Source organism: Tripterygium wilfordii, chromosome 2, assembly GCF_013401445.1.
Source record: "Tripterygium wilfordii isolate XIE 37 chromosome 2, ASM1340144v1, whole genome shotgun sequence".
NCBI lineage: Eukaryota > Viridiplantae > Streptophyta > Magnoliopsida > Celastrales > Celastraceae > Tripterygium > Tripterygium wilfordii.
The window spans coordinates 10,414,492-10,441,184 of record NC_052233.1 but is presented as its reverse complement, the minus strand read 5'-3'; the positions used below and the strand labels follow the sequence as shown (position 1 = coordinate 10,441,184).

The 26,693-nt window shown below is 39.2% G+C and overlaps 3 protein-coding genes and 1 long non-coding RNA gene across 4 annotated transcripts; 1 reads left to right on the top strand and 3 right to left on the bottom strand.

The window, feature by feature from the left end:
* The first annotated feature begins 4,809 nt into the window (after positions 1 to 4,809).
* Positions 4,810 to 5,611, top strand: LOC120011110. The gene is made up of 4 exons (XM_038862162.1): positions 4,810 to 4,959; positions 5,021 to 5,208; positions 5,258 to 5,403; positions 5,553 to 5,611. Exons 1-4 carry the CDS (start codon positions 4,810 to 4,812, stop codon positions 5,609 to 5,611), a joined length of 543 nt encoding a protein of 180 aa, XP_038718090.1.
* Positions 5,612 to 5,979: 368 nt separating this feature from the next.
* Positions 5,980 to 10,925, bottom strand: LOC120016512. Its single transcript, XM_038869326.1, has 9 exons — positions 10,536 to 10,925; positions 9,923 to 10,107; positions 8,864 to 9,042; positions 7,934 to 8,218; positions 7,785 to 7,843; positions 7,661 to 7,697; positions 7,493 to 7,564; positions 6,919 to 7,255; positions 5,980 to 6,692 (listed from the first exon to the last, which is right to left on the bottom strand). Exons 1-9 carry the CDS (start codon positions 10,645 to 10,647, stop codon positions 6,258 to 6,260), a joined length of 1,701 nt encoding a protein of 566 aa, XP_038725254.1. The 5' UTR covers positions 10,648 to 10,925; the 3' UTR covers positions 5,980 to 6,257.
* A 9,002-nt stretch (positions 10,926 to 19,927) lies between these two features.
* On the bottom strand, positions 19,928 to 21,148 carry LOC120016641. Its single transcript, XR_005472014.1, has 2 exons — positions 20,919 to 21,148; positions 19,928 to 20,550 (listed from the first exon to the last, which is right to left on the bottom strand). It is a non-coding gene; the product is annotated as an uncharacterized LOC120016641 (long non-coding RNA).
* A 709-nt stretch (positions 21,149 to 21,857) lies between these two features.
* LOC120016608 (probable ribose-5-phosphate isomerase 2) lies at positions 21,858 to 23,428 on the bottom strand. Its single transcript, XM_038869458.1, has one exon. It carries the CDS (start codon positions 23,158 to 23,160, stop codon positions 22,333 to 22,335), a length of 828 nt encoding a protein of 275 aa, XP_038725386.1. The 5' UTR covers positions 23,161 to 23,428; the 3' UTR covers positions 21,858 to 22,332.
* Positions 23,429 to 26,693: the final 3,265 nt, after the last annotated feature.

Here is a 26,693-nt window from a genome sequence, read left to right as displayed (position 1 = left end):
TGTTTTAACTCTAATGCACCATGAGGGAACACAGCTTGTATCACATATGGCCCATGCCACTTTGATTTGAGTTTCCCCGAAAAAAATTTCAACCGAGAGTTGTACACCAGCACCTTCTGCCCAATAGAAAATTTTTTCCGCACAAGCTTCTTGTCAGAGTACCTCTTGGCTCTCTCCTTATATAACTTTGCATTCTCATAGGCTTCATGCTGCAATTCTTCAAGCTCGTTTAGTTGCAAGCGACGCTTATCTCCAGCTTTGATAACATCTTTCAGATGCAGATTCGATCGCCTTTGTGCCTCTCTAGTGGGCTTTGCATCATTCTCCAATAAAATCGGGTGCATACACCTAGATGTGCTAATCCCCTTTATGTCAGCGATGGTCCACCCAAGAACTGTCTTATGCTTCCTCAAAATTTGGATCAACTTTTCTTCCTCCCCCAAACTTAGATTCGCAGCTACTATCACCGGTACAGTGTTGTTCTCACCCAAATAGACGTATTTCAAGTGACTAGACAACTCCTTCAGCTCCAAATCAAGAGCTTTAACACCATAAGGCCGGTCCAACTGGAATGCTTGGAAGGCCTCCTCTATATGGTCATCATTCTCCAAAATTCCTTCAGAAATTGTTTTCTCATTCAAACCAGACGCCACCACTGCTTCAACTGGATCAATACTAGTAACCTGAAACACCTCACTCTCAAGATCATGTATAGTATCACTATTAAAACAATCACTATGATCATCATGAGATTTGAGAGCATCAAACACACGAAATTCCAATTCTTTGTCATTCACCTGCATAGTTACAGTCCCCTTTCTCACACTAATATTCATGTCAGCGGTAACCATAAAAGGCCGTCCAAGAATAATAGGTAAAGATGAGGATCTAGGACTATCCTCCATATCCAACACAACAAAATCAGCAGGCAAGATCAAGTCATTCACAGTTACCAAGACATCCTCTAAAATTCCCTTGGGTCTTTTGACACTACGGTCAGCTAGTTGCAGTGTTATAGAAGTCTCTTGAAGCTCTCCTAACCCAAGTTTTTCATAAACAGAGTAAGGTAACAAATTAATGCTGGCCCCTAGGTCCAGCAATGCCTTTTCAAAAAATTGATTTCCCACTTTACATGGTATGGTAAAACTACCAGGATCTTTAAGTTTTGGTGGGAGTTTATTTAACAACACAGCACTGACCTCTTCTTTCAAAGCAATTTTTTCATGAGCAGCAAATTTTCTCTTTTGAGTACAACATTCTTTAAGAAATTTAGCGTAAGAAGGAATTTGTTTAATAGCATCAAGCAATGGAATATTAATTTCCACCTTACGTAATTTCTCAAAAATATCTAATGCTTTAGAATCTGTTTTCTTTTTGGCAAACCTTTGTGGAAAAGGTGGAGGATCTCTTTCCCATTCCTGTGTCTCCACTGGTGCAGTTTTGCGGCCTGTTTGTACCCTGTCTGTAGCTTTACTGCAGTTTGTAGACTCTGTTTGCAGTTGCTCTGTCTTGTTGATTTGCTTGCCACTTCTGAGAGTAGTGACAGCTTTCAATTGTTCTAGTTGCCCAGCTGGGTTATTCAAGGGCTGTGAAGGTAACTCTCCCTTCTTTCTTTCACTCATCTCCTTAGCCATTTGTCCCACTTGGGTCTCTAATTTTTGAATGGCTTGAGTTGTTTGTTGCATGAAATGCATCATTGTGGTCTCCAAGTCACTCCTCCTTGCTGGTTGCTGTGCAGGAGCTACTGTTTCAGCCATATTTTGTTCATTCCTCCATGAGAAATTTGGGTGATTATGCCAAGGATAAGCCTGATTTCTCATGTTGAAATTTCCTTGCCCCAAGTAATTGGCTTGTTCTTGGTCCGTCATAAAAGTCAATGGACAGGCTTCAGTCACATGATCATTATTTGAACAAATAGCACACACAATAACTGGCCTTGTTGGCACCGAAGTTTTCATATTCATTCCCTTCATGGCTTCAACAATCATGTCAATTTTTCGATTGATATTTCCCATCTCAGCTTGTACCATAGTATCAGCACTTACTTCGTACATGCCTTGCTTCCTTGTTGAGCTCCTACCCCGTGTAGAAAATTGTTGAGAATCTTCACTCAATTCTTCGAATAGCTCCATCGCTTCCTCACTACTTTTTCGCATCAACACTCCATTACAAGCTGAATCAACCTTCATCCTATTAATCTCATTCAACCCTTCATAAAAGTGCAACACAACATCATCCTTATGTAGATTATGAGTTGGGCAACGAGTTAGGCGGCTCTTGAAATCTTTCCAAGCCTCATAGAATAAATCACCATCTTTTTGCTGAAAATTTTGAATTTCTCGCACCAGCTGCTTAGTTCTATGGGCTGGGAAAAATTCCCTTAAAAACTTAGTTGCCATCTGCTCCCACGTGCCAATAGTACCTGCTTCAATAGAGTTGTACCACATCTTGGCTCCTCCTCTAAGAGTGAAGGGGAAGAGTACCAGTTTCAGATTGTCAGTAGACATCCCTGTCATGTGTTGAGTTCGACAAAGATCAGTAAAATCCTTCAGATGTTGGTGTGGATCTTCATCAAACCGCCCCTCATAATGTGGTACAGAATTCAGCAGTTGAGGCGACAGGCTGACATTGGCAGCTCCCGTAGGTTGATATGTAATACATGATGGCTGGGCAATGTTCTGCGGGATATATCTGTTCATCATGGGTATACGCACATTACCCCCAGCATTCCCAGCACCACCAGCAATTTGAATCTCTCTATTGTGTGGATTTTCAGCCATGTTTCTTTGCCTCAAAGCTCTAGCAGTTCTTTCAATTTCTGGGTCAAATTCTTCTAATGGTTGATGTTGAGAACGAGTATTGACCATGCAATGTAAGCAACAATTCTGGACCTGCACAAGAAATTTTTTTTTTTTTTTTTTTAAAGTAAGTTTCAGTAGGATAAATCAACTAAATAAATAAGTAAATACACACTATTGCCGTAAGAAACAACCGATAATAAACTTAACAGTCCCCGGCAACGGCGCCAAAAACTTGTTCGATACTTTTTATTGCAAGAAATACTTGCAACTCAATACCGACGGGTTTATCCCAATCGCAAGTGTACGTGCCAACTGACAGTATAATAGTGAATGGGGTCGAATCCACGAGGACTGATTAATTACCAACTATAACTACCAACAATAGTGTAAATTAAATTCAGATGCTTCTAATATTAATCTAGCAATAAAATTAAACTAAATATCAATGGATGAAAAACTAACTTGGGTTTGGCTTGCCAACTACCTCCACCTGTGCACACAGATTAATATGCAATCACACAATTTAAAAGTCTAACAATGTCAATTGAAAGGCCTTGGTCCAGCTGCAGTCAATTAGATTTCCCTAAACAACGATCCTGACTTTGGTCCAGTTGCAAGATCTTTTCTTATCAAAGGAGTCTTGGTTGGTCTATCCTAAGAGTTTCCTAAGACAAGCATAAGCACTAGGAAATCGACAGTTGCACAATTTAGGATAATGGTCTATTACCCAATCAATTATGTCCTATGTTCCCAAAACTTGGATCTTACGCAAGTTCTTGTTACTTCGTCAAACACCGGGTCATGGTCAGCCGAATATGTTTAACTAACAACTCCTAAAATTATGATGTTGATCAGGCATGCATAAAAATAGGAAATAAGCAATCAATCCAGAGAATAAAGAATTAAACTTAGTCTGATTGTCAATCAAATCTGTGCACAAGGTTTATGGTAGAAGAATCACCAAACCCTAGCTAGAAAAGAGTTTAGCTACACATGCTCATAATAAAAACCATATAAATACTCATAGACAATGTTCAAATCAATGGAAGAGTAGAAATTTGCTGAAGAATTGATGTGCCCAGCTTTGATGTTGCTTCTCCTCCTTCCTGCCGACACCCTCTCTTCAATATTTGGTCTTCGGCTGCGCAAAAGTAAAGTCCACCCTTTGTCTCAGCTTAACACTCTTTATATAGTCTTTAGCAAGCCCTAAACTGGCCCATCTATTCTTGCCACGTCAGCAACTCAATCACACAAGTCTGATTCCCGCGATCTGCGGCCGCATAGGTTGCGAACAGGTTACAAATTCTATACAGTAATGAATTTATTCTCCAGCAGTACCTGTTCATAAAAATACCAATATGGGCAGTATTTTGCACTAATCAACATAGAAAAATAATACTTTTAAGCCCATAAAACTAGGTGTATTTTACACCTAACACTTGTCCTGGTGGAACTGCCTGTAGGTCTGAGAGCTAACAAAGACACAGCATCTTCAATTTTACCTTTCCTATCTAAAGAGGGGTTTGGAACTGACGGCATTGTCTTCATCTACCTTAGTGCACGGACCATTGAAGATTGGCAGAGACGGTTGATTCAGAGTCTGGAGTCGATGGGGGGTTGTGACGGCTGGAGAGCAAGGAAATGAAGAATAGGGTGGGAGATATTAGGTGTCTTTATTGGATTTCGGGCTAACCACCCGTGTGCATACGTGCCACTATTGGACTGGTGATATAAAATATGATATTCGAGTCATCTCTCACCCGAAAAATGATTTTATTAGAAAAAGAGATACTGCCTTTGATCACTCTATAGGGCCATTTCAGTCACATTGCTGCAAAACCGCCAAGCTCAACCCCCTCATAACGAACTCTCTATCTTAATCGCGCCACGTGTCCACTCAGTTTCCCGGCAAAAACCTTCCCCTACTTGTGTATCCCCTCCCTCACTAAATCATTCACATTCGCGGAAACAGAACCGACTCTTTGATTTTGGAACAAACAAACCACCGATGGAAATTGGAAAACAAGCTTCTCTGCTCTCTCATCAGTCATCACCCTCTCGTCTGTCCAAAACCCTTCTTCACGCCACAGAAATCCTTTCCGGCTCCGGCTACCTCTCTATGGCTCTCACTCCAACTCGTCTCCGATTCCTTGACTCTGCAATCTTCCTCAAACACCGTCTTCTCTGCCTCTGACACTATCTTCGTTGGATCGGGTTAGCCATCTCTCTCGTTTCTCCAATTCCACTTCTCTCCCTTCTCTCCCTCTCCTGGTACCAAAATCCCCACTCTCCTTTACGACCACGAGCTGACCGTCACTTCGTCGCCATCCAATGGTGACCAGGTTTCGGTAAATGGTGTCAAGATTAATGGATTGCCGATATACAATGGCGGGTCTCTGGTAAATTGGTAATCTTTGTTGTTGAGAACTTTTTCGATCCGGATTTCGAGAATTTAGGGCAAGTTCGGAACCTACTCGCAGTATAAGATGTGCGGCGTCGGTGAATAGTAAATTGGGTTTGAAGGATGCTGTTGCGACTTTGAGGTCGAGAGGGTACAGTTTTATGGCTTCGTTCTTGATTCGTAATTGGTGGGTTTTGCTGTGTTTGCTCCAGTTGATGAACTGATGATAATCAGATACATCAGTAATTACAGCTATTGCCCCTCAATCTCTACTTGGAGGGATTTGAGATAAATGTTCTGAAATCTGGTGATGTTCTGATGCTGAATAAAATTTCCATTCCTTTTTCCAGATGTGTATAAAAATGAGTGGCTTGTTGTTCATGGTCTTGGTGGGATTCTAGACGTCTAGAAAGGGCGGAAGCACTGGAAAATCTCCTTCTGAGAATAGAAACAGCAAGAAAGAGGACTTTTGGGGACAAACTTGAATTGAGGCTCAAAATATCCTGAAAGCTTCATGTAGTTGGGCAAAATCATCACTCTCTGCCTCTGGTGAGGTGTCTGTAGGTTTGCTCTTAGCTTTAGATCTTTATTTTGCAGGTACGAATACTTTTTTTGGTCTATCTGGTATAGTTCATTGGAGCACCTTGTAAAGAAAATGAGTTCTGTAAATGACTAAAATCTGGTGTCATATGCAACCTCTCAATGGATGATGTTTGTCAAAGGGCTTGTTGCCATGAACCTGGTTGTCTAAAATCTACTGCAAAATAAACATGGAGATGCTTAGAGACTGAAAATGGCTTTCCAGCTTACTGAATTGACATGCGATGCTCAGAACCTCGGAACAAGCGGACATTGCCAGCAAAAGTAGACAGAAAACATATATCTTCACCTGCTATACAACAGTCGCTCAATACACGAGATGACTATTATACTCACCAACTCAAAATGGAGCTTCGCCCCACCTTGGTTTCTTCCTCTTGGTCTCTTCCCGTAACAGGGCAGCAATAAAACTAAAGGAATCAACCTACACTGGTTTTGATTTTCTAATGCATGGTCTATGCTACACCTGTATTTGGTAATGGTACACCGCCATTCCTATCATTGTTAAAAATGTCCTTCTGGTTCTTGCAGCAACTGTTGCGTTTTATCGGCAAGCATGACTTCGCAAACACTTCCTCCCTTTGGGGGCGGTTTGCATAGAGTATCCATAGAACAAGACAAAGCAATACTCCGACAGAGATCAAGCTCAGTCCTGCATTCACCATCTTGAGATAATGCTCCAATGGAGGACAGTAACTAGATGTGATTTCTTGGAAAGTGTCCCTCACAAATTTGCAATCCTGGAGACTGAGCAAAAGCGGGGTGTAGTACTCCAGAGCATAGCTCTCATTAACTGCTCCCACCAGCTGATTGTAGATGTCAGGTGTCACCCTTCCGGTGGTGGTGCACAATCCAGATGCCGATACCCTACATACATAGTTCTGCCATACCTGAGGATTCAAGGAACATACATACATCAAGTTAGTTTCAAGTAGCAACCTACATGAACGATCGACTAGAGCATCAAATTCAAACGATAATAAATAAATATACAAACTTAACCAAACTATGCCTACTATGCCTAGCAGGAGCTTGAGTTACATATCGAAGTCAACTATAATGCAGCTAATATTATTTAAATTTCCATGCTTCATCGCAAATTTGAAGACGACGTACCAGAGAAGCATTTGTTATGGACACCTCTTGATCCCCACATTGATGATCTTGTGGCTCCTGATCAAATGCGTAACATAGAGGAGGCATCAGAGGACCAGACTGGTTGTAGAACTTGTAGTGTGGGGCACCCTGGGTAGCTGGAGTAGGATATGAGTTCGCAATGTTATATATGTATGTATTAACAACATTTACAATGTTCGTGACGACTTCTTTGCTCTGAACAAGTGTTTGATTTGTTGTTTTCTGATCAACACATGGCAGGATGTTGCTAAGAGCGGTCTCTGAATGAGGATGATGTACCCATTCTTCCATGGCCAAACATGTGTCTGAAATTGTGCTGAAAATTATCGAGTAAAGAAAGAATCAGACTTGGCAAGGTAATGGGATTACGGTGTTGAATAAGTACGCCTAACTGTGCAAGTTTTTTTATGCATGCATGTGCAGTGGGTTTCTAACGATTGTGAGCATAGCATGTGAAATTCTCATGTCTCATGTTAGCTAAGAAAGACTAAAGATGTTATAATGTCTTAGATCTATGTTTAGAATGTCTTCGATCTATGTTCAAGAATCTCACTTGTTAACAACCAAAAAAATTCCACAGAGGGTGAATGTAACTGCCACCAGCAACCATCCACTGACAACAAATCTGCAACAATAAGATTGTACCATAAGATAAAAAATAAAAGCATTCAAACGGTAGTGTGTAGTAGTTTTACGCCGACCAAGCACATAGAGAACTTACATATGAACTGCATGTTTGTGCCCAAGTATAGACAAGACTGCAACCAAATAAATCAGTTTAAGTGCTCAAAACACAAGAACCAAGATGATGAGAAAAAGAGTCGTCAGTGTTCAATAATACATACCAAATCCAAGTAAAGCCAGAATAAGCATCACTGCCGCAACAGCAATTAATGCAGATCTCCTGCAACAACAAATTGAATTTGGCCTATTTAATATCACGAGTATCGATATGATTACAAAAGTAGAACTTTATCAATGATTTGCAACTTACACGGTATTGAAAACTTTTCTTATTTTTCCAGAGTTTTCACTTGTCTTCACTGTCAGGGTATCTGCAGCAGTATTGAGGTCCCCATTCAGCTTGTCAATGTCATTCAAGACATCTGAAGGAAGAAAAACCTGTGCCACGTTGATATTCTTTGCAAGGGACAGATACTCTGTTACATTTCTCAGTGTTTGGACAGTAAAGTCGGACTGGTTTACTACATAATTCATAGTACGCAAAACTTCACCATGAAATTCATCTTGACCAACAGAAAGAAGAATACATCCAACCCTGGCGATATAAAGATCAAGTGTCAATAGGGATTTTTTTTTTTGAAAAAAGAAAAACATCACACTAAACCTAGGGAGGAAGGAACAACTGAAATAATTCATCACGTTACACCAGTACATTTTCAGAGGAATCAGCGTAAAAGTAGTGCGAAAAGTGAAAGTTGCAAAGAAAATATATATATACTCCCCACTCGAAACAAGACTTAATCAAATGTTTGATAGTTAGGCAACTACTAAAAGTCCTAATTCACTGGAACCGTGAAATGTCAAAAGAATGCTTGATCAAACTGTCAAATTATGATCTCACAAGATTCAGGTATTGCATGATAATTTTGAAACCACGACAATGATGATGATGATAAGCCTAAAATGGTCATTAAGTGAGCATGATTTCTTGTCACACTGCCAATGCTCATTAACTGCAAATCCCAATTTCTGGTAGCACCAGCTTCAGTGAAATTCCATGCTTGAAATTGAAAAAGATCAGGGAGCCAATTAGCTAAAAAGTATAATACACATGAACAAGTGATGAGCAAGAAAATTGAGCTGTAAGTGGTAAGGCGTGATTATCTTAAAGAGGCAAACATGAACTCCAAAGGAAAACCTTGTAAATGCAGAAATAAAAAGACTGGGTTTAGAATATTACGCTGCACCACATGTGAACAATATGAGCATGATAAGACAAATCCTTTGTGATCGCCGTGACGCTTTGCCTTTTATATTTATTCTCCATCCACAGCAATGATGTAACGCAAGTGCCAAGCCAAAACAAACAAACCAAACTATAGCCAGAACAAAACCAGCGAAACCTGTGAAGCCAACAGACTGCACACAAAATGGTGAAAATGCAGCCAAAAAGTTTACAGTGTTTTCACTCAACATGAACATTTAAGAAAGATGAAGAAGAAGCAAAAGATTAAGCTATGATGCACACTGGATGCCAAAATAACCAGGGAATGGCAGTATGCCAGTATGTAATGTTTCATACAACAGCCCTGCTAATTCTCACATTTTTGCTTTAATGTAGAAACAGACAAGACATAGAGGCATTCTAACAATTCCAACCCTACTTTAGGGCTATGCCGTTGAGCCAAACATTCCAATAAAGCTCCTGGATGCAGATGACAAGTGGGCAGTCATCTTGCCAGGGCATTTATATTTGCTAACCTCAGCCTATAAAAGCATCATCAGAATCAAATTCGCTGGTATGCACCAGTCCAGATTCAATTTCAGAGAAGGGTCATTTCCTTCTTTCCTTTTTCTTTTTCTTTCTTTTTTGGTTTTTGGTTGGGCAGATATTAGCAGTCAATCAATCACTCAATTTCCTTACCGAACAAAAGTTCCTCTCACTTTTTTTTTCAAAGAGACAAATAGCAAATTAAACTTATTGCTGCAAGATGAATATCTCCCTGCCTAACAAAAGAACCCGGCTGTTCTGATTGCATGATTTTCGAACTATACTAAAACAATTACCCGAAGAGCAACCCAACCTCAACTCCCACCCACCATAACCTAAACCATAGTTGCATAGTATCCATGTCTAATCTGATAAAATGGTACTAAAGGCCACACTTTTATGCACAACTCACACAAACGGACAAACCACAGAACATACAAACATGTTAAGCACAAGTGCACAACAGATGTCAGGTTTGATGGAATTGACTGATTCTGCAGCATAATCATGATAAGGAAACGAACTTACAGCCCAGTAATGCCGATTGGTTATATCCCAACCACCTTGATATCGCTTAAACCCCCTGAGAATGTCCGGTCTTTTTGTCCTACCTGAGGCCAACAGAAGAGTTTCCTGAGGTCCTCCGTTCGAAGGCCCCGGAGCTTGAGCAGCCTCAGAGATTCCATTTCTCCAAGGCCCCAAATTCTCCTCTCCTGCAAAACAAGCAAACCTATCAAAACAAGGTTTTTCAATCATACAGCTACAACATTGCGAAACCATAAAAACTCAATCTCCACATGCCAGAAACAGAGAAAAGTAACGGTATCTTCTCTTTAGTAGTCATCAAGTTAAGGAACATATACGTTACAGTCAGCTGGTATAAAGAAATTGAACCTCTATCAGAAGAGAAAACGAAAATCCATTTTGTTGGCCACAGAACGAGCACAAATGCACAATAAAGACTTCTCATTAGTCATTTCTTGAAACACAAAACCTTTCACTATACTCTTATTTTCTAGGCAACCAACGAATCCCAGGTTAAAAAATCGATGATTAGAAGAAAACCCAGATACCATAAGTGGAGAAACATAACAATAATATCCACATAAATATCAAATCTTTACAGAGTCTGATAACGGACCTAAGATAAGCTTGAGGGGATCTCTGGTGGGTTCATCACTGAAAGCTGAAATTGAGTCCAAAGATCCAATAATGAGCAGCAAGAAACCAAACCGAGCAACCAAGATCTTCATTTGCGGTCTCCTGTACAGAAAAGAACCTCACCGCAAACAAAGAACATCCATTGACAGAAAAGATTTCATTCCAACTCCCTCACCAAATCCACAGAGAGAGAGTTGTGGAATGGATTTATAATTACTCACAGATTTTTAGGGTTCTCTAAGAAGACATGGGTTGTATTATATATAATTGGTTCTGAGTAGGAAGAAACAAAAAGAAAGTGAAGAGGGTCTCACATGGAGGGAGTGGATGGAAACTGAAAAGGCGGGTGTGTTTGTTGAGTAATGAAGCTGAGTAGCTATCATTGGCCATTACTCTTCTTAATTGAGTCTGTTAATTTTGACTAAAATTTAATTAATTTCTCTTAATTACTTTACGTGAAATTGTGAAAATGATATGATGGTGATTTTGTCGTTTTCACTTTTCTTTCCTTTTAGGACATTTTTTGGTTGGGCTTTTACTGTTAAGCCCTTCTCTTTATTCCTAATCACTCTTATATCCAAAACTTTACGATGTTGGCCAAAATACCCCCGTTCTTTGTGGTGATCCTGATCATTTTGCAGGCCCATTTTAGGAAGAAACGAACTTGGGTTAAACGGCGCCGTTCGCAATCCAGGTTAGCTAATTCTATCAAGAAGTCGTTAATTATTGCACTTACAACTTGGTAATTAATTATTGAATTTTATTTTCGTTCTTAACACATGACCTTTCGATTATGAAAATATAACTTAATGTCTGTTTTAATTTGGAGAATTTAAAGGAAACGAGAAGCAGTAAAAGGACGTGAAATAGGTTTAGTTAAATCAGTTTGAGGTATTATTCACGTTTTGTTCACTCTATATCTAAAGTCCGCATAATTTTTCCTTAAAATGTACCTCAAGTGTTTGAGGTTGTGCTAATTTATAAATCAGATCGTTGATTTATACCAAATCGATATGGCAGTAACAATCTCCCATTCCTTTAGTACGTTATATATTTGTAACTTTTTTTTTTAATTTCTTAATTTGGATCCTGGTCATGGCATGAACAATGTTGGGATCCACGAACCATGTGATTAGTGACATCCAGGGCCCCACTCTCTCACCAATAAGTCTATTTTACCGGCATGAAAGAAAATAAGCGCACCGTTCGGAGCCCATTCACAAGATCCGGTGGGCTCCACTTAATGCATGTGACGCGTATCGTCAATAGATATAAGGTTCATATATGCGCCACGTACTTGTTACGCCCTTTTTACTTTCAGCCGTCGGATTATAAAGTAGTGAATTGAATACTATTTGTGTGAGCGACAGCGTTTTAATGGTTCTTGAGGATCATCACCAGGAACTGATCTGCCAAATCAGCAAAGACTCTACTAATCTCTTCAGTGCTTGCAAGTCTTCACATATATAGTGGTCGTCCACTTTTTAAGACTTCCGGAGGAGATCTTGAAATTCATGCATTGAACATTTGAGAGATCTTTTGGTCAAGCCCTAAAACCCATCTATAACATCTGTTGAAACACTACCACAAAAACTGATTGAATATTACTTTGAAATTCTACAAATAAGAAAAATTGAACCAAGTTTGAAATGATGGCCGAGTCACGAATTAAGTCACTCTCTTTAAGACGATTTTGTGGCTGTCTTTGAATTTGTGTTAGCATTATATAGTAACGTCACTCCTAAGATAAAACAATACAGCATCTTGTAAATGATCTCTACACATAAACACCAAGAATGACGAGATTCTTTATATTGACGTAAGGTTCAGTTTTAATAAATATAGGAAAAATACGTTTTACAGTTTTATAAAATAACAAAACCATCTTTAAATATATATATATAGTGGGATTGAAACTTGGGTTTAGGAATTAGGATGAGATTTTCAAAACTTTAATAACCGTTCTACCCTTCAACTCATGTTGAAAACACATATAAAAAATCTTTTAAATATAAACAAACATCAACAAGATCTTAACAATCAGTTGGTTCAATGAAGAATGATTAATGATGATGAATAGAGGGTCCATAAAATTATCTTATACGAGTGTCCGTATAGAACGTCTCGTTCATTTATGTATACCGCCGAAAGATGATATATGTAGAGCAGTAGAGATGAATATTATTAACTCAAAAAGATCCCACTTTGGGATCCACACATCGCCTTTTCCAAGACCTAATAATCTCGTGGACCAATTAGGTATCAAAATGTCTGTCAGTGTATATATATATATATATATATATATATATATATAATTAAACGGAAATATTATATGTCCATAATTTTGATATTCATAATTATCCATAATCTAAGTGGCATGAGGAGAAGTGTAGGGATCATTTTGTATTAAATTGTTCTCACACTTCTCCTCATGTCACCTAGATTATGAACAATTATGGACACTTATCATTTTAGATAATTAAATCCTAAATCCTAATCGATAGAATATTATTCAAAAATCCTGTGTGCTAATCCTCTGTTTTTGGCTTTTATGCACATGATTGGAAACAATAAAACGCACGGGAAGCGAGAGCTGAGTAGGCTGAGTAGCACACATCCAAACTTTGCATGCAAGCGCATAAGAATAGGACCCCAGTACTAGGATCCATCCTCCTGTCATGTCCCACATCGGAAGATGTGGGCGTGCCAATGTGATATTTAAGTGGGATGACCCTCCCTCCCTAGTAGTCAAGGTTTTCAGGAGGGCGGGGCCGTGGAGGCCTTTGGGCCTGACTGGGGCCTTGGTTACAGCCGGCCCATGGACAAGGTGGGCGGCCCATGCGTAGGTGTCTGAGCAAAGCCTTGCTTTAGATGGGTGTCGATTGGGCCTTGGTTGTTAGTGGGTCATAACACCTCCACACCCCCTTCCCATTCAAAAAAGAAAGAGGCATGGTGAACACCCCCTTCCCATTCAAAAAAAAAAGAGGCATGGTGAATTTTATGACTGAGTCAACTTCAGTTGGCTCTTAATTAATTCTGTTCTATTTGAAGTCCACTGTTTTATGTTGTTCCTCCTTGTTTGCACCTGCTTGTTGCTTGTTATTATGGTTTGTTCCCCAAAAAACAAACCCATCAGTCATAAGCATGCAAAACCTAGTTAGGGTTCTTGAGAACTAATCCAGCATATATAACTAAAACACGATGAGATACCATAATAAATGTTCTCGGCTAACTTTCATTGATACTACGTACCCTCACATTATCGACTTAATTGTTCAACATCGAACTTGAGTTTAGCCCAATTTAACTTTCCAAAATAAATAAGTCTGAGGACATCGTTCTCGATTGAAAGAAAAAAAAAAAAAAAAAACTGATATCTGAATATGACAACCCCTCAATAATCTTAATACTACTCATTTTAAGAAAACTTATGTCTCACTCCGACAATGTCAAATAGTCAGAGACACTTGGCTATATATGCGTGTGTGCATTATTAGTGAATGATAATTTGTCCGCATTGAATACATTTTCATTGGAGCAGGATTCTAACATGCCATGTGCCTCATTGCTATCATCTGATTCATTAAGGTCATGTTCCTACTTGATGGCATCTGCACTTGTATCCTACAATACATTCCATTGCCCATTCTAATGGTTTTGCTTCGATAATTTACCAGATTAAGATGTTGTAATCAGTGTTGCCTTGATTAACGCATTATATATCTATCTAACTTGGCTTTGGGTTATCAGTTTCAAATGGTGTAGATTGAGGTCCACATCAAAGGAGAGGTTTGGTTTGGTGTTGTAATATTTGGGGTATGACGATTGCATCTACTCTTATCATATTAGGACTAACCACTACACCTATCTATTTAACATTATGTGGCAAAACGGTTACGCAACTCCAATGTGATAATCTAGTTTTCGTTGCTTCCTTCCAATGGGACAATCTATTGTGCTAGGTTTCACATCATGCTTTTGATTGTTTTTATATAATCTAGTAATTAAATCAGTTGTGTGATACTCTAGTGGTGAATCTCTCTGGATCCAAATTGTATTGACTCAAAAGATTCTAAATTCAATTTTCACTATGAGCAATATTCTTCGTGACCACGTTACGAGGTTTGACCCAACTTACTCTAGCAGCTCAAGTTTAAGCCCATATGACCATATCATATATTCAGGAGAAACTTGTATATTGTGGTTATTTCTTCTTTTTTCCTAATAATATAGTATATAATACTAAGTGGCATGGCACATGAGACGTGTGTTAACATGAAACGTAAGTGTATTTACAATACGTCAATGATTATAATTAATTAATATTTTGTGAAGGGGAAGGAAGACTCTTTTGTTATGAAAAAGATGGCAACCTAATTAGAGAGGGAGAAAAAAAAAGAGATAAAGGCTGGGAGTGTTGTCTTAATCATACCATTTTTTGTTAAAAACTGGGTTATACAGAAAACAAGGAAGAAGAGGAATAACGCTGAATTTGCTGCTTATTATTGCTGAGATCACAAACTTAAATAGTAGGAATCGAAACAAACTTTGCAAAATAAAAGCAACAACTAACCCATGACTAACAACTCCTAAACTCAGGGGTTCTCCCTAAAGACTTGGTAAAACACATCAAACTTCCTATAGAATAGGACTTCAACAATTATTCTGCTAATAAAACCTTAACACCCTCCCTTAAACTGAATAGTATACATACAATCAGTTTAAAGTAGAAATCGAACAAACTCCAAGTAAATCACGAAGCTTCACAAATGCAGCCAATTTGAGAGGCTTCGTTAGGATATCTGCAACTTGATCTTCACTACGACAATAAACCAGTTCAATGACTCCTTCTTTTGTGAGATCACGAAGGAAATGATATCTCACATCTATGTGCTTGCTCCTACCATGTAAAACTGGGTTCTTGGAGAGTTTAATGGTTGAACTATTATCACAATAAATCTTCATAGGTTCCTGCTGGAAACAGTGCAGCAAATTGAGTATTCTTTTCAACCAAATAGCTTGACACACACAAGATGCAGCTGCTATAAACTCTGCTTCAGTTGTAGATAAAGTAACCACTTGTTGCTTCTTTGATGACCATGATACAGCTCCTGAACTCATCATAAATACATGACCAGAAGTACTTTTTCTATCATCTAAGTCTCCTGCATAATCACTATCACTGAAGCCAATAAGATCTGATCCTGTTCCTTTTTGATAAAAGACACCAAAATCAAGTGTTCCTTTCAAGTAGCGTAATACTCTCTTTGCAGCAAGGAGATGAAGCTCAGTTGGACATTCCATATATCTGCTTATGAGACTTACAGCAAACATAATGTCAGGCCTAGTTGCTGTTAAGTACATCAAGCTTCCAATAATTTGCTTGTATAAGGTACTGTTTATCCTTTTCCCTTCAGAATCCTTTGTGAGCTTCGAACCTGGTTCCGTCGGAGTTCCAACTGGGTTGCAATTCATCATCTGAAACCTGTCCAGAATTTCCAAAGCATATTTCTTTTGTGTGATGAAAATTCCAGATGTTGATTGCACTACTTCAATGCCAAGAAAATAGTGCATCATTCCTAGATCGGTCATCTCAAACTCTGCCATCATGGACCTTTTAAAATCCTCAAACATTGCTTGATCATTTCCTGTGTAAATCAAATCATCTACATATAAACAAACAATCAGAATCTTTTCACCAACTCCAGGTTTGATGAAGAGAGTATGCTCATATGGGCATTTTTGGAACCCAGCCTTTGCAAAATAAGTATCTATACGACTGTACCAAGCTCGGGGCGCTTGTTTCAGCCCGTATAAAGCCTTCTTCAACTTGTATACCTTATTTTCACTTCCTTGTTGCACATAACCAGGGGGCTGATCGACATAAACCTGCTCATGTAGATTGCCATGTAGAAAGGCTGATTTCACGTCCATCTGGAGAATAGGCCAGGAATTTTGTGCTGCTAGTGACACCACCATTCGAATTGTTTCATGCCTTGCAACTGGAGCAAAAACCTCGTTGTAATCAATGCCAAATTCTTGTTTGTATCCCTTCGCAACGAGCCGAGCTTTATACTTGTCAACTTTGCCATCTTTGTTCAACTTTGTTTTATAAACCCATTTTACACCAATGGATTTTTGCCCCTCTGGAAGTTCAGAAAGCTCTCATGTATTGTTTTTCTCTATAGACCCAATCTCCTCATCCATGGCTTTTTGCCATTTTGGATCTTTGACAGCTTCTTGAAATGTGATGGGATCACAATCAGAGAATAATGCATAATGAGAAAAAGTATCATTAGATTGATCATCACTAACCTCATAATCCTCCATCCATGCAGGCCTCCTCCTGATTCGTTGAGATCGAGAGCTTTCGCCTACTACCTGAGCATCGATGACCTCAAATGGCTGCTGTAGTTGCTGGTCTGATTGCAACATTGAAGTATCAGTAGGAAGTAGTGGCTGCTCGTGTGTTTCTGCTTCTTTTCCATCAAAACTCGCAGGTATTTGCTGCTGCCCTGCATCTTTTTCGATCCAATTCCATGTATTTGCTTCATCAAAAATGACATCTCGGCTGATGACAATCTTCCCCGTGATGGGATTGAACAGTTTGTAGGCTTTCGATTGTTCATTGATTCCAAGAAAGACACATTTTTCACCTTTGTCATCTAGCTTCTTTCTCTTCTCATCTGGAATATGTGCATATGCAATGCACCCAAACACTTTGAAGTGATCAACAGCTGGCTTTCGTCCACTCCAAGCTTCTTCTGGAGTCATGTTTTGAACGGAAAATGTAGGACTTCGATTCAAAACATGTATACTCCAATTTACTGCTTCTGGCCAAAATCTTTTCGGAATTCTACCATTTGCCAACATACTTCTCACCATGTTTAGGATAGTCCGGTTCTTTCTCTCTGATACACCATTTTGCTGAGGTGAATAGGCTGCTGTTAATTGCCTTTTAATGCCATGCTCATCACAAAAATTTGCAAATTCTTGTGACATATATTCTCCACCACGATCTGTTCGGAGAGTTTTAATGGCTCTCCCTACTTCATTTTCCACCTGAGCCTTGAAGCTTTTAAAAACTGTGACAGCTTCTGATTTCTCCTGCAAGAAATAGACCCATGTTTTTCTACAAAAATCATCAGTAAAAGAAATAAAATATTTCTTTTTTCCATTTGATATAGGGTTTATAGGACCACATATATCAGAATGGATCAGCTCCAATGGCCTCAGCGCTCTCCATGCCTTGCCTTTTGGGAATTGCACACGATGTTGTTTGCCAACAACACACTCTTCACATACTTTGGAGGGAGGAGTAATATGAGGAAGACCAGTCACCATGTTTTTCTGAGAAAGGGTCTTCAATCCATTGAAATGCAAATGACCATAACGAAAATGCCAAAGCCACACTGGATCATCCATTTTGGCCAAAAAACAGGTCTGGATGCTCTGAATTCGCAGCGGAAATAACCTGTTTGGTGTCATCTTAACATGAGCAATTAGACCCCTTCTAGGATCATAGATTTCACAAACACCTGCTTTGATTGTAGCCACATATCCCTTCTCTTGCAGCTGTCCCACACTTAACAAGTTACTTTTAAGATCAGGAATAAAAAAGACATCTGAGATAGTCTCAATATTGTCTTCTTTGGTCCTGATTTGAACATCACCCTTCCCCATAACATCTACTTTAGAATGATCACCAAAAGACACAGTAGTACGAAAATCTTCATTTAGATTAGAGAAAAATGACTTACTACAACACATATGGTTGCTGCAGCCGGTATCTAAATACCATATGTCAGGTTCAAGCTTGTCCTCCTTGACATGGAATGCCATCAAAAGAGTTTCTGGTTCCTTTTTTTCTGCAAAGTTAGACTGCTCCCCTTTGTCAGAGTGCAAGTTTGCAGTGCATTCAGACTTGTAATGGCCAAACCTGTGACAGCGGTAGCACTCAATATTGGACTTGTCAAACTTTGATTCATTGGTGACTGTGTGCTGGTGGTGATCATGTCCTCTGCCTCTGCCTCTTGAATCTGGTGTGTAAGAACCCCGACCTCTACCTCTTCCTCTTCCTCTGCCACGGCCTCGACCACGACTGCTATTAGATCCTTTCCAAGTAGAGGTTTCAGCATGAGTAGATGCCTTTAAAGCTTGTTCCTCGATTGGATTAGGTGTCATTTTCTGTTCATGCACTAGTAATGAACTTTGCAATTCATCAAGTGAAAGTTCATCGAGGTCTTTTGACTCCTCAATAGAACATACCACATAGGCAAATTTTGGAGCCATTGAACGAAGAATTTTCTCCACCACAGCCACATCTTCAATTTTTTCACCATGAATACGCATCTTGTTAACTATTGATAGAGTTCTTGAAAAGTACTCATCGACAGACTCACCTTGCTTCATGTGAAGCATCTCATACTCTTTGCGAAGAGTTTGAAGCTGCTGCCGTTTGACCCTTGTTGTGCCTTGATACTTTTTCTTCATTGAATCCCATATCTGTTTGCAAGTATCTTTCTGGAGGATTGTCTCCAAAATGGCACGATCGATTGCTTGAAACAGATAGTTCTTTGCCTTGAGATCCTTCAGCTTCTGTTCTTCCAGTTTCTTCTGTTGAGCTTCCGTCAACACCACTCCACTGGCTGGTTCAGTCACTCCGGTTTCTACGACAGTCCAATATTCTTTGGATCGTAGAAAGTTCTCCATTAACATGCTCCAATGATCATAATGACCATCAAAGCGAGGGATTGCTGGTTGCACATAATTATTTTCTGATGCCATTTAATGCCTGCTGGCTGCTGCTGCTAAAACACTGCTGTGTTTTTAAACCCCTCAAGCTCCGATACCAGATGTTAAAAACTGGGTTATACAGAAAACAAGGAAGAAGAGGAATAACGCTGAATTTGCTGCTTATTATTGCTGAGATCACAAACTTAAATAGTAGGAATCGAAACAAACTTTGCAAAATAAAAGCAACAACTAACCCATGACTAACAACTCCTAAACTCAGGGGTTCTCCCTAAAGACTTGGTAAAACACATCAAACTTCCTATAGAATAGGACTTCAACAATTATTCTGCTAATAAAACCTTAACATTTTTGTCGCGGGATTTGGGGAGGGGGTCCAGTTGATCATATTGATCTTTTGACCTTTTTTTGATGGCATTAGTCTTTTCACCTAATATTAACAACATAATAATTCATGTAAAGTGATCACATCACATTAAAGTGATACATATCATTTTTATCACTTTAATTTAATTAGTGATTCGGGTGTCATTCAATTAAACAATGCAGTCGAAGAACACGGCATTTGAGACTTTCTTCTAAGTTCACGAGAGATCAATAACAAATGAGAAAATCATTTAATAAAGCACGTCCCTAAGCAAGAAAGAGACTTTACATGATACTATGATCCATTCCCTACGCGTCTGCTTTTCCTTTTCCTTTCTGTTTTTTCCCGACTCCCAAGAGCAAAAGTGAGAGAGACTAAAGTTAGAAAAAGAAAAATAAGGCCATAAATTGTAATTCCTTAACCCAGTACATTGATCCTTGTAGCCATAAGTTGTCGGCGCCCAATAATTAAACCTGCAAGCTTGCAGGCACATCCATCAAGGCCTTGGCTTTGTCAATAAGGAAAAGCCACTACAGTTTGCCAGGCCCAAACTCTGACCCTGGTGACCCAACCCAAGTCTCTACCAAGAGACAGGAATGGATTACTAATAAAACCTCGTCTGATTTCTGGAACAATGTTTCCTGATTCCTGCATTTACTGATGGCAGGCATCAATAATTTCTCAATAGATGAATTACCAGTCCCGCAGGCTGATTCTCCAATCCATTGAGCAGCCTACTCAAGTGCATGCAAACTTGGAGAGTTCGCTCCCCAAGGAAACACCAGAATCTGTAATGCATCAACACATATGCAGCACTGCGAAGAAGTTGGCGTTCTAGATCGCGACATGTTTCTGCAATAAAATCGTTCAGCGGCTGCAAAATAGTAGCACATTAAGTTTAGCTTGAGAACAAAACAAGCATCTGTCATCCATCTAACAAAGACTACATAAATATTTACAGAGGAACAAACAAAACAAAATTTTTTAACCATGCAGGCAAGTACAAATTCTCTTCATCTTCTAACTACCATACTAGTAGTCTAGTTACATCAGGAGATGAGGAGTTCAACATGCATATTACTTCTAAAATGCCAACGAGAGCTATAAAGAAAGATTTGTGCATGCTAATCCTCTTGAAGACAGGCATCACAGTATAAAACTCATATTTGAAAGAAGAAAGATCGTTAAAAACTCAGCAAGATCTGTAAAACTTTCAGTTGCAACAGCAATCAAAATACTTACGAAGCTCACAATTGCAGCACCTCCTAAGCTATTGATAATCCTGATGCCGCTAGGCGTCGAAAGTCCAGAAGGGTTCAGCAGTCAAATAACAGCCTCAGGTGCTACTGCCAAATGTTGTTATAAAGCAGTCACATTAGAATCCCACATCCAGATACGTGGTGAATCTACCAACCAGCCTTCCGGTGTGAGTGCATTAGTCTATAAACTCCAATGATGTGTACACAATTTAACACAATTTAACAAATGGTCTCAAAATGTTTCACCATTACTGACATCATGAATGCAATAAATCACCATGAAACAAAAGAAAATCACCAAACCTTTTAAAGGCTGCATCACTTATTGGTTCTTTGTAAGCAGATGGATGATGTTGCAAGCTGAGAAACTTTACTCGCAAGTAAAAACAGAATACAACGGGACACTATTACCATCCCAAAAGTACAGGCAGTGTGAACCTCACAAATATAGAGCACTCTTACAAAATGGTACCAAATCCTGTATTTGACATGGAAAGAGCAACCAATTGCCAATAAAAGTTCTACACACACCTAAAGCAAATATCTAGAACATATAAACACCACACAATAGACTCGAAAGATAGTAACCACCACACCCTCAGAATATGGACACAAACTACCTTTTTCTTTTTTGAATAGTTAAATTGTAGGGCTAACCCCTCACTTCAACTGCAGAGACTAGAGCAGCCACGCGGCCATGGAACCCCTTGTTGGCAATGTGTGACTATCACACTAATAAGTGCACAACGATCAGAAACCTCTCTCCGTGGAATACAATGCCACACCTAACTAAAGAGGGAACCGCTCGGCCTCAGGCGCATATTTTATCAACAAAATATCGTAATACTATCATGATGAACTTCTCAGGATTTTCGAAACTAAGAAGAACAATGACATGGTTTGAAAGTATTGCTGAGAAAGATGACAAAATCAACAAATTAATTCTCTCAGGGAAACAGACAAGCATACAATAAACAAATATAGGAGGCACTTAGACTGTATAAAGAGCTTGACCCAGTCCATTCCATTATATTGAGATTCATGGTATCATATTCATATGAATCATATCATCTAATTAAAGTTGGACCGAAGTTTAAATTGAATAATCGTGACAACCAAGATTAAAATATATCTGATCATTCAGCTTCCAACAAAAAAACTACTTTTCCTACTATTCCTTTCTAAATTCTGCGTCAAGACAGATAACATCAAAACTTGAGTAAGCCCTTCCCATAACTTATATCAAATATGCTAATCCCTCCCCTATTACAGCAATAAATTATTCTCCTTTGAACGAGAAAAATCACCAAATCATATCTAAGCTCCTTAGAAAGTAACATTGTCAGATATCCTCTCAATCCAATGGAGGCAAAAAAGAACTACCTCCACTTCCCCAATTATTCTTGATGGTGATCCCCTTTATGCTTGATGGTGATCCCCAGCTCCCCAGCAACAATCACTGTAGAAGCCATATCAAGAAACATACCGTGCTCCACTACCCCAGCAAGCCTCAAAATCTTATCACTGGCAATCTTCAAATCCCCAATGTCCTCCTTGAAATACAAGTCCACAATGAAGTTCCCATTATCTGTCACAAACGGCTGGGCACTGCCCTCCTTCTCTGTCCTAAGCTTGGCCACACAACCCGCGTACTCAAACAGGTTCTGAAGCCTCTTCGCCGAGAACTTCCAACAAAACGGCACCACCTCCACCGGCATCGCAAGCCCACCTTCCCCAATGAAACGAACCCACTTGGACTCGTCAACGATAACAATAAATCTCTTACAAGCACTCTCAACCATTTTCTCTCGTAACAATGACCCACCCCGTCCCTTGACGAGATTGAGGCCTGGGTCCACCTCATCGGCGCCGTCGATCGCAAGATCAACGGTGGGATGAGTGTCAAGATCGGAGAGCGGAATCCCTAACGATTTCGCTTGCTCGTGTGTCTTCTTCGAGGTGGGAATGCCCACAATATTCTTGAGCTTACCCTGTCGCAACAATTCGCCGATTCGATCGACGGCGTGCTTGGCCGTGGAACCCGTACCCAATCCTAGAACCATCCCAGATTCGACATACTCAACAGCCTTGTAGGCGGCGATTTTCTTCAAATCGTCTTGGGTTAGAATAACAGGGGAAGGCGACAGAGGCGGAGACAGGGCAGGCAAACCCGCCTCCATTGGTGCCTTCTCTGTAGCAAACAATTGGGGATAAGGGATTGCCATCTTCGTTCGTAAAAAGAATCGAACTTTCTAACAAATCAAGAATAAAAAAGGAAAAATCAAAATAAATAATCAGTTGGGTTATTGAAAGCTAGGAGGGGCTAGGAGGACATGGAAGGATTATCCAGGATTGTGTGGTGGTGGAGAGGGATAGGGTTTGTGTGTTTATGTAGAGGAGGGAATTGTGTACTAGTGGGTTACGGCCCTTTTACAGCCAGGTAGGGCAAGGCTGGGTCCTGGGTTGTTTGGTTCTCGGGAAAGACACAAATTTAAAGAGGGAAAGGCAGAGTGAAGGAGCCCTTTTTTAAACGAATTAAAAAAGAAAGATGATAAAAGGCGTATTTCGTGCGGTGGGAAAATGATAATCCTCGAAGGAAAATCCCTTTTTGTATAATATCTTCCCTTCCTAAATGATATTTGTTGCGACTCTGAGTAAGGCTAAATCAGTTATTACGGTAGAATGAAAGGAACCAGTGCGACTGCGGTGCTTATTTTTCTATTAAAAGGTAACGGAATTTCTCCTTTTCTTTTTCCTTTTTGGTGGAAGTTTTCCAGCACCATTCGACGTGCACTAGCTACATTCATTGGATCTGCATAATAAATTAGTAACTTACAAACCACGATAATTACATTCAAAATTGTCTTCGGTCTTGATGACGTATTAAACGGTAAAATTGATGCTAGATTTTATCCTTTGTACGGAGAATAGAATGCACATGAGAAAATGTAAGCTCAAATCAATAAATTGTCAATTGGGAGTAAGCTATCAATTAGGGGTGACCGGTGTTCGAAGCTCTATCTAGTAGCAAATAAATTACAGGAGTGCAAAAATTAGTATCGTTAACATGTAGTGGAGTCCCTTTTTTATATGAGTTAGATGGGTTCTGGTTTTGATAGAAGTAGATCTCATCTCTCTAATTTGAACGGGTTTACATGAAATTGAATCGCATTGTGATTCACTTCTCAAGTGGAGTCGATCTCTTCTTGAACTCTTGATTTCTTTATGGTGTTTGGTCTCCATGGTGTAATTTTATTGGGGCCAACAAAAGATATTGGGGAATGTGTTTTGTTGATATGGTCATGCTAACAAAATGTATTGGTAATTTGGTATAGTAGTGTAAATTTACTTACTTACTTTTTTGTGTAATAAAGGTGACCCAGTAATGATTTTTTTGTATAGTTGTAAGTGTAGTATAAATGGGCCCATGTGTTAGAGCCAACATGGAGGCATCTCATATATCCTTCTTGCATATTGTTCCAAACAAAATTGGGATAACAAATTATTATCATTGGAGGTACTTTATTCCTATATTTCATCAAAAGACGCAAGAAAATGTATCCATGCCCTCTTAAGATGGAGTTATTGTAGTTGCTCTAAAGGGGTATTATATACCTCGATATTTCGATATGGTGTACTGAGTTAGGTATATTAACAACTAACAAGCAAAAATGCATGAAAATTGCTTTGATGATTACGATTATCCGCATATTGTTAATCAATGGATCCCATCATAACTAGCATGCTAAAAGAGGCAATGAAAGTTATTTTGATGATTATATTCGCAATCAGTGGATCTGATTTCAATGTCGGAGTCTTTTTTTCACTCTCTTACATAGATTTGACAAGGATTTGGACGTGTGTGTGTGTACATATATATATATATAATATTCTTACATTAATGCGTACTTTTCTATTACAACGCTGTTCATTGTCTTTTTGCATGTTTTGTCTCAAGGAGGAAGAAAGCCAATTTACTTACTTCTTGGTCACTTTTTTTAGGAGCCGCGAGTTGATTGGCTCCAGAATATTAGATTTGGTCAAATATGGTGGGGGCATGGGCAAGGCATTAATTGGTGGGCATATTTTGGTCCCAATATTCTCAGTGGTTGACAGTTAATGGGTCTGGCTGTTTCATGGACTAATTAATTCATGAAAATTCAAATACTGGGCTTGAACCATTGGAGCAATTCCAATGATAATGGGCCTAAAGTAAACTACCTGGTTCAAGTCATAGTGTAGGCCTTGGAGTTCTTTCGAAAGCAGTTCCAACTTCCAACAAGTATATTTGTAGTAAAGGAAGCATCAGTGACTACTCTGGGCTCAGCCGAACACCTTATCAACCTGAGACTGTTCCCACCACCATCTGCTGAATGTTGTAGGTCAGGAATAGAGGTCTGTCGTCGTCAAAAATCCTAGCAATAAAGGGTGTTTTGGAATGCTCAGTTTCTATATCCTCCTCCAATGCCATTATGCCAGCCAGGCCATTCAACTCAGAACCCATCAACTTGATTTACAACCTATCCAAATATACGGCCCAAAATGGCAGTCCAGAAAAAGGCCCAAAAGAACAGGATTTCCAAGATTTTATTACAAGTCCTTTGTCTTTTGGGCCAATGCGTTCCTTTTTGGGCTTCTAAGCGATCATCTTACCCACTGTGTGACGAGTGACGAGGACGGATCGCCTTGGGCCTCCCATTCCGCTTAAAATAGCCAGGTTTTGGGCTTCAGTAGCTTTATTGTTACGGATTTGTATTTATTTTAGGATTTTTGTTCTATTTTTATTTATTGCTAAATAACCGTTTTTTAAAAAAACCACATACACAAATAATTTTTTTAAACTGAGGAACCACCTAATCCACACCCCAGCATGCCCTTCGGATTGCTAAATGGGCATATATATTAGGTTTCCAAAACAACTTACACCATGTTGACTATGGCTGTTAAAAAAAACTGTCAAAATCGAAATCGACCAAAACCGAACCGATTGGTAGGTTTTTTTCCAAAAAAAAAAAAATTTTCTATTAAAAATCGAATCGAAAACAATCGACAAAACCGACCTTTTCGTTTGTTAAATTTATGTCAAAAAACTAATCAAAGCGACCGTTTAACACCCCTAATGCTGACGACATATAAGAATTGGCCGAAACTCATGCAAGTGAAAATGTGACTCCTAACTCTTCCTTGAAATGGACCGAAAGCCCACATGACCATGAAACCCCCAGAAAAATACTTTTGGATGGTTAGAATTCTCGACTTTAGCGACATGCGTCTCTCCTAAACTCAGAGATATAACCCCCAAGAAAATACTTCTGAATGGTTAATTAAAATTCTCAACTTGAGCAGCATGCATTTATCCTAAATGCAAAATCATAATTTTCAGGAAAATATTTTGGGATGGTTAGAATTCTCGACTTTAACAACATGCATCTATCCTAAACGTAGAGATATAATCAACTGAAGTATTGGTACGTGGTTAACCACACACACATACATATGCATCATGTTGACAAAAATATGTACGAGTGACAAATTCTAAAGGGAGCAAAGGAAGAGCGTGTGACATTTAGTTTGAGACTAACGGGCAAGCAACCATGGTAGCTAGCTGTGTGTACACAGTGCCCTAATCGAGGCAATTGAGGTGGACACAGAAAAAGGGATGAAGAATAACGTAAGCAAGTGTACAAATTGCAAAGTGAAAAGACAAGACAGATATGCATATGTAGATGGTAGTACTTTTGTTGTTAATTGCGAGATT

Coding starts and splice junctions, on each gene's coding strand:
- LOC120016512 (XM_038869326.1), bottom strand. CDS start 10,647: ATGAAGATCTTGGTTGCTCGGTTTGGTTTCTTGCTGCTCATTATTGGA. Junction 10,108..10,535: donor TCCCCTCAAGCTTATCTTAG/GTCCGTTATCAG, acceptor CTTGTTTTGCAG/GAGAGGAGAATTTGGGGCCT. Junction 7,256..7,492: donor ATTTTTTTGGTTGTTAACAA/GTGAGATTCTTG, acceptor GATAATTTTCAG/CACAATTTCAGACACATGTT.
- LOC120016608 (XM_038869458.1), bottom strand. CDS start 23,160: ATGGCAATCCCTTATCCCCAATTGTTTGCTACAGAGAAGGCACCAATG.
- LOC120011110 (XM_038862162.1), top strand. CDS start 4,810: ATGGAAATTGGAAAACAAGCTTCTCTGCTCTCTCATCAGTCATCACCC. Junction 5,209..5,257: donor GGCGGGTCTCTGGTAAATTG/GTAATCTTTGTT, acceptor TCGAGAATTTAG/GGCAAGTTCGGAACCTACTC. Junction 5,404..5,552: donor TAATTGGTGGGTTTTGCTGT/GTTTGCTCCAGT, acceptor TCCTTTTTCCAG/ATGTGTATAAAAATGAGTGG.